At 51.3% G+C, this 14130-nt stretch overlaps 1 protein-coding gene across 1 annotated transcript in view; it reads right to left on the minus strand.

The window, feature by feature from the left end:
* Nucleotides 1–14130, minus strand: part of LRIG1 (leucine rich repeats and immunoglobulin like domains 1) — a 120963-nt gene that overhangs the window by 11838 nt on the left and 94995 nt on the right. Inside the window, exons 10-12 of the mRNA XM_060022860.2 lie at nt 9805–9876; nt 8964–9035; nt 4932–5095 (exon numbers count right to left, since the gene is read on the minus strand). Coding sequence (XP_059878843.1) covers nt 4932–5095; nt 8964–9035; nt 9805–9876 — 308 coding nt within the window. The remainder of the gene's footprint in view (nt 1–4931; nt 5096–8963; nt 9036–9804; nt 9877–14130) is intronic.

Consider the following 14130-nt stretch of genomic DNA (forward strand, 5'->3'; position numbering starts at 1 on the left):
GCAGGGGACACAGGTTCGAGCCCTGGTCTGGGAAGATCCCACGTGCCGCGGAGCAACTAAGCCCATGCACAGCAACCACCGAGCCTGCGCGCCACAACTACTGAGCCCAAGTGACACAACTACTGAAGCCCACACACCCAGAGCCCATGCTCCACAAAAGAGGCACCGCAATAAGGAGTAGCCCCCACTCGCCGCAACTAGAGAAAGCCCGCGCAACAGTGAAACCCAACGCAGCCAAAAATAAGTAAAACAAAAATTAGAAATATAAATGAAAAAACAACAAAAAACTAACAAACCAAATCCCATAACATATAAAAACATGTTATACCATGACCAAGTTGCACTTATCCCAGGAATGCAAAGTTGTTTTAACATCCAAAAATGTAATACACCATATCAGTAAAATAAAGGGAAAGAAATCACGTGATTCAACAGATGCAGAAAAAGCATTTCACAAAATCCAACATAAAACACTCAACAGGGCTTCCCTGGTGGCGCAGTGGTTAAGAATGCACCTGACACAGGTTCAAGCCCGGGTCTGGTAAGATCCCACATGCTGGGGAGCAACTAGGCCCGTGCGCCACAACTACTGAGCCTGCGCTCTAGAGCCCGCGGGCCACAACTACTGAGCCTGTGTGCCACAACTACTGAAGCCCGTGCGCCTAGAGCCCGTGCTCCGCAACAAGAGAAGCCACCGCAATGAGAAGCCCGTGCACTGCAACGAAGAGTAGCCCCTGCTCACCACAACTAGACAAAGCCCGCACACAGCAATGAAGACCCAGCACAGCCAAAAATAAATAAATTTATTAAAAACAAAACAAAACAAAACACTCAAATTAGAAATAGAAGGGAAATTCATCAACTCAATAAAGGTCATCCATTGAAAACCCACAGCTAACATCATACTTAATGGTGAAAGACTGAATGCTTTTCCCCTAAAATCAGGAAAATGACAAGGATGTCTACCCTCATCCCTTCTATTCAACATTGTACTGGAGAACCTGGCCAGGGCAGTTAGATAAGAAAAAGAAAGAAAAAGCACTCAGATTGGAAAGGAAAAAAACTACCTTTTTGCAAATGACATGATGATCATATATTAAAAAAATCCTAAGGAATTCACCGAAAAACTGTTAGAACTAATAAATGATTTCAACATAGTTACAGGATACAAAATCAACATAAAATTCAATCCCATCTCTATACACTAGCAATGAAAATTTAAAAATGAAATTAAGAACTCCATTAAAGTAGCACCATAAAGAAAAAACACCAACAGGAATAAATTTAGCAAAAGAAAGTGAGACCCATGTAACGGAAGCTATAAAATTTCATTGAAAGAAAGTGAAAAAGAGCTACAAAAAGACGGAAAGACATCACATGTTCACAGATTGGGAAGACTTAATATTATGATGGCAATACTCCCCAAATTAATCAAGAGGTTCAATGCAATCCCTATTTCAAAATTCCAGTTGTCTTTAATGCATAAATGACAAGCTGACCCCAAAATTTATGGGGACATGGGAGGGAACCATAATAGAAGAGTCTTCAACCAGAAGACCAAAACTGGAGGACTATGTATGAGCTAATAAAATTGTGCAACTCTTAGAAGAAAACATAGGTGTAAATATTTGTGACCTTGTCTCTGGCAATAGTTTCTTAGATATGACATCAAAAGTACAAATGGCAGAAGAAAAAAAAAAAGAAAGAAATTGGACTTAATCAGAATTTAAAACCTTTGTGCTTCAAATGTCAAGAAAATGAAAAAAACAAAAAACAGAAAAAACCCAGCCACAGACTGGTAGAAGATATTGGCAAACCTTATATCTGCTGAGGATCTAGTATCCATAATATATAAAGAACTCTTATAACTCAACAATGAAAAGACAAATGACCAATTAAAACATGGGCAGAAGATTTGAGTAGCATTTTTCCATGGCAGATATACATGTAAGTCCACTAAGCATGTGAAAACATACTCAACATCATTAGGCATTAGGGAAATGCAAATCAAAACCACAGTGAGATTCCACTTCACATCCACTAGCATAGGTACAATTTAAAAGGCAGTACCAAGTGTTGACAAGGATGGGGAGACATCAGACTCCTCATACATTGTTGAGGGGCATACGAAATGGTGCAGCCACTTTGGAAAACAGCCTGGCAGCTCCTTAAAAAGTTTAGCATGGAGTTACCGTATGACCCAGCAATTCCATTCCTAGTATATAACCCAAGAGGTTTCACACACAAACTTGTACGGCAGTGTTCATAGCAGCATTATTTATAATAACCAAGAAGTGGAAACCACCTGATGAATGGCTAAATAAATGTATACCCATACAATGGAATATTTATTCAGCCACTTAAAAAGTAATGAAGTACTAAAAATACATGATAAAAAATTTATACTAAGTGAAAAAGGCTAGTCACAAAAGACTATGTATTGGAGGATTCCATTTATATGAAACATCCAGAATAGGTAAATCATAGAGACCTAATGTAGAGGAGTGGCTGCCAGGGGAGGAGACAGAGTGACTGCTAATGGTTTTGTGGTTTCTTTTCTGGGTGATGAAAATGTTGTAAAATTAGATAGTAGTGAGGGTTACACAACTGTTCCATGTTCTAAAAACCACTGACTTGTACACTTTAGAGGGGTGAATTTTATATGTAAATTATACTTCTCTTTTAAAAAACAGCTTTGTTTAAATATAATTTCCTTACAATATCATTCACCTATTTAAAGTGGACAATTTCACGGTTTTTCGTACATTCACAAATATGTGTAACCATCATCACAGTCAACTTTAAGAACATTTTTCATCACCTCAGAAAGAACCTCTGTACCTTTAGCTATCATCCCTCTCCCTCCACCCCTCCCCAGCCCTAAGGAACCACTTATCTACTTTCTACCTTTACAGGTTTTCCTATTTTGGACATTTTATGAGAATGGAATCATATATAACATACAGTGTTTTGTGAATGACTTCGTTCACTTAGCCTTATATTTCAAGGTTCATCTATATTGTAAGACTGATTCCCTTTTATGACCTAATAGTAGTCCTAATTGTATGCCTATACCACATTTTATTTACCCATTCATCAACCGATGGGCATTTGGGTCCTTTCCACTTTTTGGTCAGTATGAGTAATGCTGCTATGCACATTCACGTACAAGTTTTGACGTGGACATACATTTTGTTTCTCTTGGGTATTTACCTAGGAGTGGAACTGGCGGGTGATATCGTAACTCTACGTTTAGCTGTTTGAGACACTTCCAAACCGTCTTCCAAAGCAGCTACGCCATGTTGTATTCCCCTCCCCCAAAGCGTAGGAGGCTTCCTCACCAACACTTGTTGGTATCTGACTTTTTGATTCTAGCTAGCCTAGTGAGCGTGAAGGGGTTATACTTGCAGTTTATAAAAAAGGACTGGGAGATTCCCACAGAGCTTGAAACTTTGATCTCCTGCCAAGTGTTTTCATGATTCCCATTAGTACTTGATGATTGTTTGGGTTGGAGCCTGAGTGAAAATGTGGAGGTGGCTCTGAGAAATGTGTCAAAACTGCTACATCTCAGAATACGCCAGGGCCACAGGCCGGAGGCTGGGGGCAGCGTGTCCCAAGTCCTGCCGTGGCTCCTATCCAAAGGGAGAGGTTATGCCCTGTGGCAGGAGACAGGACGGAGGGGCAGAAAGTGCAATTTCAGGGAGCTCTGTTACAACAGAATGGTCAGGGACCAGAAACCCAAGGAACAATGGATGGCACGGCTATTCCATCCTAGGCAATGGGGGGCCATGTGCACAGTGCCCATGAGAATGACAGTAAAGACAGCTGATTTGGCAGGGCTGCTCCCACGTTGATAGTGTACTTAAGGCTTCCTGCTGGACTGGGTCAGGAGAAAGGAAAGCAAGCCTGCTCTCAGAAGTGATGGAGGTGCTGGTGAGTGGGCGTGTGGAAGGAGGACACCTGTATCTTGATGTCAGCAGGCACACTGGCTACTGCTGTGCCCAAAAAGTAGGACAGAGAAGTGGACCACTGGGGTCCCCAGACCCTACAGGAGCCCCTGGTTGGGAATATCACACCCAAGGCTCAAGGCAGACCAGAGGGATGAAAGGCAGCAGGACGCACCTGTCCAGCAGTTCCAGTCAGGCCCGGGAATGCCACCCTCGCTCCTGCTTAGAGCAGAAACCAGCAACAACTCAAAATTCATCTCGCTCTTTGAACACATCTTTCTGACCACGAGGCTGCATCCTCTCTATTTGAGTGTGGTGTGTGGTGCCTGTGTGCACGTACGTGTGAGTGTATATGTGTGTGTGTTTCTGTGTTCAGATGCTCACCATTTTCTGTGCTCTTTGCAGCCAAACTTGGATCCCAACCACCCCTGGTCCAAAAGATGGCAAGACCTACATGCCAACAGTCGGGAGGAAGAAAGAATTTAAAGCTACCAGTGCCGATTCCAGTGCTTTGGAGACACAGCAAGAGCACAAGTCAACATGAAGGAATTCTTTTTACTACAGCAGCTGTTCTCCTGAGACTCCTTCTTCCTGTATTTAACCTTTCATTCTTGGGGCTGGAAAGAAACACACAGGAAAACCCCAGCCTCCTATGCTGAGTAAATTCACAGCTAAATCCGGGCACCAGCGCTGGCTTGAAACAACACAGCCATCTTCCTGTAACTGATTATTTGCCATGTAACTGAAGCAGCTGGTGCTTGCTCCTGATTAAACGCACGCACTCCAAGAACCACATAATGAGGCGACGGCACCGTAAACACTACGTGTGGTTTCAGTGGGAAATAAATTGTATCCAGCAGCTGATGGGTAACCATGGGCTAGGGCTAGGGTTGACTCTGATCACAGGAATCACTCCCATAGTGAAGCCTCCTGGCCTCCTTACCCTTTGTGGAAAATAAAAAAAAACCACAAAGACAGTCTTACCACACACGAAACTCTCTGGCGGCACGGCAAAGATGCTCTGGCCCTTCAGTGACTCTGGGTGGGCACAGGTGGCTGTCACGAAGCCCTGCAGCGTCCTGCTCAGCAGCCACGGGGGCAGCCACTTCAGCTGGCAGTCGCACAGGAAGCTGTCGCTGCTGATATGGCTGAAAGCAAGACAAAAGGGTCGTGTGAAGTGTGACCGCAAAGAAGGGATATCTGCCTCTGTGCCCCGAATGACCCATCGCCTCCGATCAGCTTGTGCCGTGAAAGTCAGCAAGCTTGAATGGGAGATGCTCTTTCTTACGGCTCCTCTCCTGCGACCTAGAGCGGTAAGTACGGTCTACCTGGAGACTGTGAGAAAACGCAGCTTCTGGCTCAGTGGGTTGGATTCTGCATCGCTGACAGGCCGCCAGGTGATGCTGACTCCGCTGGTCTAAGGGCCACACTTCAAGTAGCAGCCACCCGGAGTTCACACGTGTCCCACGACAGCCACTGCGCTCATGTGACCCCAGGGATGCCGTCTCCTGGCCTCTGAGCATCCCACAGACAGGAGTAGCACAGCCTCCTCTCTGCTTTTTCCCACCCCCCCGATAAGCCACCTGGAGTGTCCAAGCTCCATGCGAGGCTCCGATCTCAAGCCCGAGAAGGGCTCCCTTTTCTGTGTGGCTGCTCTGTTTTCATCTGGCAGGGCTGCACGTTTCCTTGCATCCAAATGTCAGCCTCGCGGGCGTGCTCCCCTCTTGTTTGTGTATTTATCTCCACACCAGCGCTATTCAGGAGGCCGGCAGGATTCGGCTCCGCTCCCTAAATAGTGCCTGTGAGTTAATTGCCACTGCCCAGGGAGCATGAGAACGCACAACTTGGGTTTTGTGAGGCTCCAACCAAAACAGAGCATATTTTCTTTCTCATTTCTCAGCAACTGAGGATCAGCTTTTTCAACAGAAATCGGAATCGCCATCTCTGCGGACATTCCTTCCTGAGGAGTCACTCGAAGATAAGTCAGCTGAGGGGCTGAGCTGCCGTGTTCCTGGAAGACCTCGGGCTGTGAGCTCAAGAGCGGAGGTTAGCCCGGCACGGGGATGGACACAGGACTTACTACGTGCGCTTCCCTGGAATAAACTGTCCCCGGTACGTGGTGACAAAAAAGGGGTACCGGGATGCTCTGAAATTCCAAAAATGTCACATGGGCCAGTGATAGAGCAATGGCCTCCCCCCCCCACCACATTCCTCAGGCCCCTTTCTCGTTCATTTCACTCTGACCTTCTAAAGAGCAGGGAAACTATCAAACTAGTAAACAGCAAGGCAGAGAGAACCTGAAGGCAGAGAACCCAAGGCAGAGACGAAATGACATAGAATCTGCTCTTCGCTCCTCTCCTCACCGTTCCCCAATGAGCTGAGCATTTTAAACCAAATAATTTTGGGAAGTGCTCATTCAAGACTGAAATAATTGAGCACAAAGCCATTATAACAGGGATGCTTGCCCATATTAGACCTTACAATCAGCCCTAGGTTTTGTATTTGATGGGCGGTAGGGCTGTGCTTAGCGATACGTGGAGAGAGGCTCTGTTGAGGAGTTACTGTCGGTGGTGGACGGGCCCTCACAGGTGAGCGCGAAGGAGCGGCTGAATCACACCAGCCTCTGGAGAGCTTCCCAGGGCAGGCTGTGTGGGGTGGTTGGGAAGGCTGCCGCCAGGCACAGGAGAACTCACGAGCCCAGGCGAAGAGTGGAAGGGCCTCTCCCCCTGTCAGAAGCACCGACGGCTTCCCATCAAGGGGCATCTGACGTGCCTGCCCCCTTCCGCAGGAAGGCCTGGGCACTACACACGAAGTCTAGGGGAGGACACTGGCCATCTCGGGGAGCCTTTAGCCCCTTGTGTCGGGGACAGGGACATATTTCATTCGAACCACAGGAACAAACTGGAGAAAACAAATCTGACGTTTCTCCTTGATCAGAAATGTGTTTGGAAAGGGTTAAGCTTCACGTCATGCATTCAGGGCATTTGCTGGCCGAGCTCCCTAGAGAATTTCCTGCCTCCTCTGCATGAAACCCTCCTCACACCGAGGGGTCCAGACCTTAGAAGACGGCAGGTACTCAGGGTGGACAGAAGGCTGTCCTAAAGAATGAGTTAGGATTAACGGGATGGAGGGAGAGAAATGGAGGGACCCGGTGGGACACCGACCTCCCCTCCACACGCACACATCTCCTCCGAGACCAAGCGTAGGCCAGACGGGGGATCGCTGGTGACCCCAAGGCTCTGCAGCTTCCCGCAGCCAGCAGGCACGGCCATTCCGGGCCCCCGCCTGCAGCCACCCCGGCACTCCGCTGGCTTAGATCACACATCTTCATGATTCCAACAGCAAATGTGTTTCTAATCATCGCTTGTGGAAATTTACCCAGAGGATGACTAAGTGCACAGCACAACCTGCCTTGATCCAATGGGGGAAGAAAATGACCAAGTGGGATTAACCGTTTCTCCCATCAGAGGACTGGGCCCACGGCCAGCCCCAGCTGGGTACATGCAGCGATTGATGGGAAGCCTAGGCAGGGGGCCAAGGCTGAGCCTCCAGAACCACACAGATGCATCTGCGGGGGAGGGGACCCAACACCTGGAAGGGCCCAGTTAGTCCCAACTAGAAAACTGTCTCAGGAAACCTGAGTCTTCAGGAGGCCCAAAGGAAAATCCTCTCTCCCTGTCCTGCTCTCTTTCTCTCTCTTCCCTTTAACTCGATCTTTTTTACTTCCAACATGTTATTTGGAAAGTTTCAAAGACAGAAATGCTGGAGGGAAATGCACCGTGAACACTCACAGACTCACCACTTTGTAAAATCTGAATGTTCTGTGATACCTGCTTTATCACATATCTATCCAAGTGTCCATCCTTCCACGAACTCCTGTTCTAAGATCAGGACCCTTACGAGAAAGGGCACCAACTTGACAGACTTCAATCTCGCAGGACACTGAACGTCGTGAGGCCAGGGCCCGTCCACCTCGCCTCCCCTCACGCACCCCTGGGAACGCCACCGGGGCCTCTTCCTGCTTCGGTTTCCAACTATGGGGACTGCACCCCCCTACTGCCCCATTCCTCCCCTCCCCGCTGCCACCGAGGGTCCACCAGGATTGGCCGCAGGGACGAGGATGAGCTCAGGGTGCAAAGACGGCCATTGGCATGCCCGATGTTCTCAGCACTTGTAGGAACCCAAAGCTGCACCTTCAGGGAACTAGACATTATGGCTCAGACTCAATGGCTGCAGAATCGGACTCACGTACAGGAAGAAGAAAGGAAAGCTGCGTGTTGCTACCTGAATACTTAGATGAGCTCCTCTGCCAGAGACTAGGACACAGGCAAGCTCTTCTAACCCTTGTCGCCCATGGGCCCACACGGCAAGTCTGCAGCGGCAGCATCACGGCCCACAAACACCACGGGGGCCCTGGGAACACACGTGGGCTGGGCGTCTCCTCACTATCCCACGGTACGTGCCACCATCCCACGGAGAGCTCTGCCCTGCTCACAGCCCACCCAGATCTTTTAAGAAGCCCCTCTCAATACAAGCCCTTCATTGTAGGCACCCCTAAAAGATGAAGCACTTGTCCTTGACGTAATGAAAGGGAGGATTATCCATTTACAGAAGAGAGTTTGTTCCACATCACCCAGAGCAGCGGTTAGTCCACGACGGCCTGCAGGCCCACTGCCTGCTTTTGTAAATAAGAATTTACTGGCACACGGCCACACCTATTCGTTGATGTCTTATTTATGGCTGGTTTCTTGCTACAAGAGTCAAGTTGTCATGGCAGAGGCCCTGTGGCCCAAAAAGTTGAAAATATTTACTGTGGCCCTGTAAGCAAAAGTATACTGACCCCTGATTCAGAAGAAGCCCCCAGAGGGCATTTTTTTCAAAAAGACAATTGAACTTACAGACAACGATAAACGATCACAACTATTATATAAAATAGAGCATAATCCAATGAAGGCACTTCTTACTCGGAAATCCTCTACTCACGCCAACTGGGGCCACAGAATCCCCGGTACTTACAGCTCTTTAAGATTCTTCATCTTCACAAAGGCATCAAACTGGACAGACCTGATTGCATTCTCTCCAAGGTTCCTGAAAAAGAACATTCTCTACTTAGGCAAAGAAACTCCAGGCGCCCTTCAAGTCAGCCACGTGTTTGAGCCACGACGCTCAGGGATTTTTCCTGACAGCCCAGGCTTCGCCAGCGAACCAGAGGCACGAGCCAGACACCCGTGTCCTGTCCTAAGGCCACGGTAAGCGGCTATTATTTCACCTACATTGACACGTGCAATAACTCTGGAACGAGCCAGCCTTAAGGGTGGCATCAAAGCTAAGCCAAGGCCCGCCCAGCAAGTCAACAGGCAAAACTTTCCCAACAGAATTGTGGCCGCACTTGATTCAAAGACAAAATACCCTAAGAATCAAGTACTAGAGGCATCCGCCTCGGTTGGTGACACACGGACGTCTCAGGGCTGGCTCCGTCCTCTTCCTCCCAGGCTCTCAGAGGCGAACACACCAGGAGGAACCTCCCAGTTAAACCCAGCGTGTACTCGGCACTGCTGCGCTGCTTTAGCAGTATAAAGGGTCCTGGTGGAAGTGGAAGGGAGCCCAGGGCCTGAGCAGGCCCAGGCAATGGGGAGGCCAGGCAGGAGGACGGCATTTATCTGAACACCGAGCGGCCATATGTTCTGTAACCGTTTCTGGCATAGGCAAAACGAAGGCCAAAGTTGAAGCTGACTTAGAAGGAAGCAGCTGGTGTTTCCAAATAGCCTGTCTCAGTTTACAAAGATGCTTTTAAATTGCTCACAGACTTCCCCGGCAGCCACGTTTGGCAGGCCTGTGGGTCAGGGAAGGTACTCACAGGTGCTCCAGACCTTCCAGCCCCGAGAACGCTCTCTTAGCCACGGACTTGATCTTGTTTCCCGACAGAGTTCTGCAGTTTCCCAACATCCAGAAACAGAGGTGGGGTGGGAGCGGGAGGGAGAGCAACAAGGGAGGGTGGGGAGAAAGAGAACACACAATTAGGGTGGTGCTATCTGATAAGCCTGTCCAGGGAGAGGCAGGTGGAAATCTGACCCCTGCGGAGATTATGCATCTGAGGTATGTGGGCCCTCCCCCTTCTGAAATGAGATACTTTTATCTTTATTAGAATTTAACAGTGATGACAGGTAGGAATTGCATGCGCTGTCTCGCCAAAAAGGCCCCTTGCAGTGTTAAGTGGAAATCACCTTGTCCAGCCTGGGCTCTCTCTCTCTCTCTAAGGACCACCCTGGGGGGAGTGTAGCCATAGTCCCACAGGGGAGAGAGAACTCACCACTGTTCCAGCGAGAGGAAGCAGTCAGGAGGAAAACTCTTGGAACTAAAAACTACCACCCACTTCTGAAAGCTGCCTTCTGGGGATAAAGGTCCCCAGAGGAGGCAAGAGGAGGACAGGACAGTGGGTATCTATGGAGACGGCCCCCCAGCTCCGGGGCACACGCTGGCAGCCACGATGAGGCCACAGTGCGCTGCACCCCTGCCTGCGAGAAGGCCCCTTGGCTCTTCAGCAAGAGCCCGGGTTTTAAATGATGCCAACGGCCCGAGGTTATTAAATCCTAGATAGACAGGTCCTCAACGGTCAGCCCCCCAGGCTATCTAATGCCTGTACCTGGACTACCTACCCATGAGAAGGGGGGTCTCGCTTCCAGAGAATTCCAATCACAGTCTCATAAGTGACTGTCAAGAGTTTTCTCAGAAACCCAAATCTGCCCCTGCAGTACACATGGAAGAAACGGATGCCTCTTCCATGGGCTGTCATCCAAAGGGAAGTCTGTGTTGGAACTGGGGTAGGGGTGGCACCTAGAGTGGCTGGACGTTGGGAATGAAAAGCATCAAGGTTCCAGTTTTCCCTCCTCGTTATCAGATGCTCTGATGAGAGCCCACCAAGGAGTTCCCTCTAACTGCTGCCGGCACAGGAAATTCTGCCAGCGAACACCTGAGGTAGTGCTGACAAGTATGGGGCTCTTTGACGATGGTGTCCACCGGGACTCTCCAAAGGGTAGGTTAAGAAGGACATGGGCTGCTGGGAACCAGCTCCTGGGAGGTCTCAGCACCGCAGGTGTGGGACAGGGACCCCTAGGCACTGAGGGCAGGTGGTCAGGAGAAAGCCTTAGAGAAAGGCAGGCCGGCTCAGCCCCTCGCCAAGAGGGGAATTCCTTGTCTAGAACCCACCGAGGACCAGGGGAAAGATCTCGACTAAAGGCCAGATCTATCTTCAGACCTTCGTTAAGACGGGACCCACAAGGGAAAACAGCAAGCACACAGCCCTCCCCGAGAAGAGGGAAGAAAAGAAATGCGAGCCTTGAAGAAAACCAAAGACGGCAGGGCAGCCTGGCACCGCCTGCCACACGGGCCCCGGGCTCCCACCCAAGTGCCAAAGGCTCCTGGGGCCCGGCAGGCAAGGACCAGGAGGCTGCCTCCGGGAGATGGGATCACACACACAGAGGACCCAGCCCTCGCCAGGGGACTCGGGAGGCAGCCGGACCACAGGGCTGCCGCACCCCAAGTGCGTCAGGATGGGTGCCCTCCCAGGTCCTCTGCTGATGCAGCCCCCCTGGCAACTCTGGGCTCGGCCCTCAGACAAAGCAGCTCTGTGCCCTGCCTCCGGAGGGTAAAGGAGCACAACGGCCAGAGAGCCCTTTGCCTTCTTCTTCTCTGGGAGGCGGTGTGCATGGATGTGAGAACAACCTCACCCAGAAAGCGTTTCCACAACTGCACCACAGAGCAAGTCCAGCCAGCACCAGCCCGCAGGGCACCAAAGCCTGGCGCTACTGAGAGCACTGCCAGCCTCTCACTCACTCAGATGCCCCAGGCCGAGCCACTGCGGGCTCCAGGTCCTAGTGAACGGTATTGAACTGTTTAGTGAAATCTTCCGTAAACGAGATCCAGGAAAAAAAGCTGTGCTTTATATCATCCATTAAATATTAGTCACGTTGGCCTCTCCTACCACGAGGGCAGGCTGTTCCTCCTAACGGCGACAATACCAATAAAACAAACTCTCAGATGCTCGATTATCCAGGAGCGCATCTCCTGTTGGTGGATTACAGTAGGTCCTCACATTCCCCAGCAGGCGTCTGCGGGTGGGGGCCGGGGCTCGGCTGGCAGACTGTGGTTCCAGTGACAGGCCGCTGTGTGCGCACGGGAGAGCTGGGGCTGTGGGCCAGGTGTGTCCCCGTGCCTGTGTGCCACGTGCCGGTGGGCAGCGGAGACGTGGCGCACCTGATCGATGGCTCCCGGAAGGCAGAGCCGGCCCCACGTCCCCCGCGCCAGCGACGTGGAGCAGACGGTGACCCTGGGGATCACCTATCACACCCTCTCCCCCAGCCCCGCCAACCCAGCCAAGGGTCTTCCGGCTCTTGCCGCCTTCACCCCAGGAAGGCTGAAGGGCAGCGGCTACTGCTGTGTCACTCGGCCCCCTGCCCCCAGGAATGCCCCGGAGAGAGCTGGAACCACGGGGCGGCACCTGCCTCCTCTTCGTCCGCAAGTGACCGAACCCTCCCCTCTGCGGCTGACCTGTGCTCCAGAAACCCTGCCTCCCCTCCTCCCCGGGCTATGAGCTCAGCAGGCCCCCAGCAGGTGTTCCAAAAGCATTCTGCAAGGAGGGGCGTCGGCTGGGTGCGTGTAATGAACGCCCTGCCAGGAAGCTCCGCACTGAGGAACCCTCCCAAATGGCTGTGTTCAGCAGCTGGAAAAATGAAGGGCAGGGCAGGCTTCGCAGACGGAAGCCTTTTATGGCTCCGCTGCTCACTTGTTCCTTTCCTAGAAGACGTTTTAGTTTCGGGCTGCCCTCGGGCACGGCAGGGAGAACCCCGGGTCCTCAAGTAAGAGAGTGCAGGCCAGCTAGCGTGTCCACCTTCCCTTCTGAGGGAGGTCTCTGACCTCCGCCCCTCAGCTGCTTCCACCGCCGAGCCCACCAGCGGCTCTAGAGGGACAGCCCCCCTCCTGGCTGATGTGAGCCCCCCCCCATTTGTAATGGGTCCGACAGACTCACCCCCAGGCCGCTTAAACAGGGCCTCTCGGTGGCACGGCCACGCCGCGGAGCGTCCGCGCATTGCTCTGGGGAGACCAAAGCAGCACGGGTTCCTCCCCGCTTCATTCAACAAACGCTGACTCAACACCGTTAGCCGTTAGGAAGGCGGCTCCAAGCTGCACACAGGCTGGTGTATGTGGAACCAGAAGCCCGGCGTCCCCAGGGGCCAGGCACACCTCACGAGGCAGGAAGAGCCTCCACGGCCCGCTCACAGTGCTTTCTAACCGGAGCTGTGCGCCCGGATCACAGGAAAGCATGGGCCTTCCTTTTCCCCCCTTAATGTGGAAGATTTCACACACCCGCATAGGCAGACAGGAGGGTGTCGTGAGCCCCACGTGCCGCCACACAGCTACGGCCATCACCCGATGGTGCCAATCCTGTTCCGTCTCTGCCCACTCCTCACTGCCAACCTGGGCTGGACCACTGGGAATATCTATCACATAGTTTTCTTTTTTTATCCAAGAAGAGGATTCTTTTTTTTTGTCTTTTGCAACATAACCACAACACCATGGCACCTAAGTAAATGACTGCATATATTTAATCATATTAAGGAACCACTGTCACTGTCCCAATTTCCCCCAGTTGTGTGCATCTCTCTGGTTTTTTTGGAAAAGGATACAAGAGGCTCCAGGCCCAAGATCCTGATCAGTGGGGCTGGGTGGGAGGAGACTGGACACTGCATTTTACAGTGTCACCGTGAACCCACTGCTTCCAAACACCCACGTCAAGCGGCCAGTGCAAGCAAGGGTTACGGGCACTCGTGCTGCCTTCTTGGGACTTTACACAGGACTGTTACCCTAGTCCAGTGGGTCAAACGCCGGACTGTTACCCTAGTCCAGTAGGAGAACATGCTGGGGAACAGACAGCAGGCGATTAGGAAGGCGGCTCTAGGCTACGGACAGCGAACGGCTTTTGCAGAACTGGAAGCCCTAGTGCCCTCAAGGGTCACCGCCCCCAGCTGGCAGGGAAGAGCCTCCTGGAAGCCGCGACACCCAAGAACCGGCTCCAGGTTCCACCGCAGGGACAGGCCCCGCAGAGAAGGCTTGTGTTGAATGGCTGCGCAGGCGCCCAGCACGCCGGCTCCACCATCCCCGCAGCTGCATCCCGAGCTTGAGGCTC

The sequence above is a fragment of the Delphinus delphis genome, chromosome 10 (genome assembly GCF_949987515.2).
Source record: "Delphinus delphis chromosome 10, mDelDel1.2, whole genome shotgun sequence".
Lineage (NCBI taxonomy): Eukaryota > Metazoa > Chordata > Mammalia > Artiodactyla > Delphinidae > Delphinus > Delphinus delphis.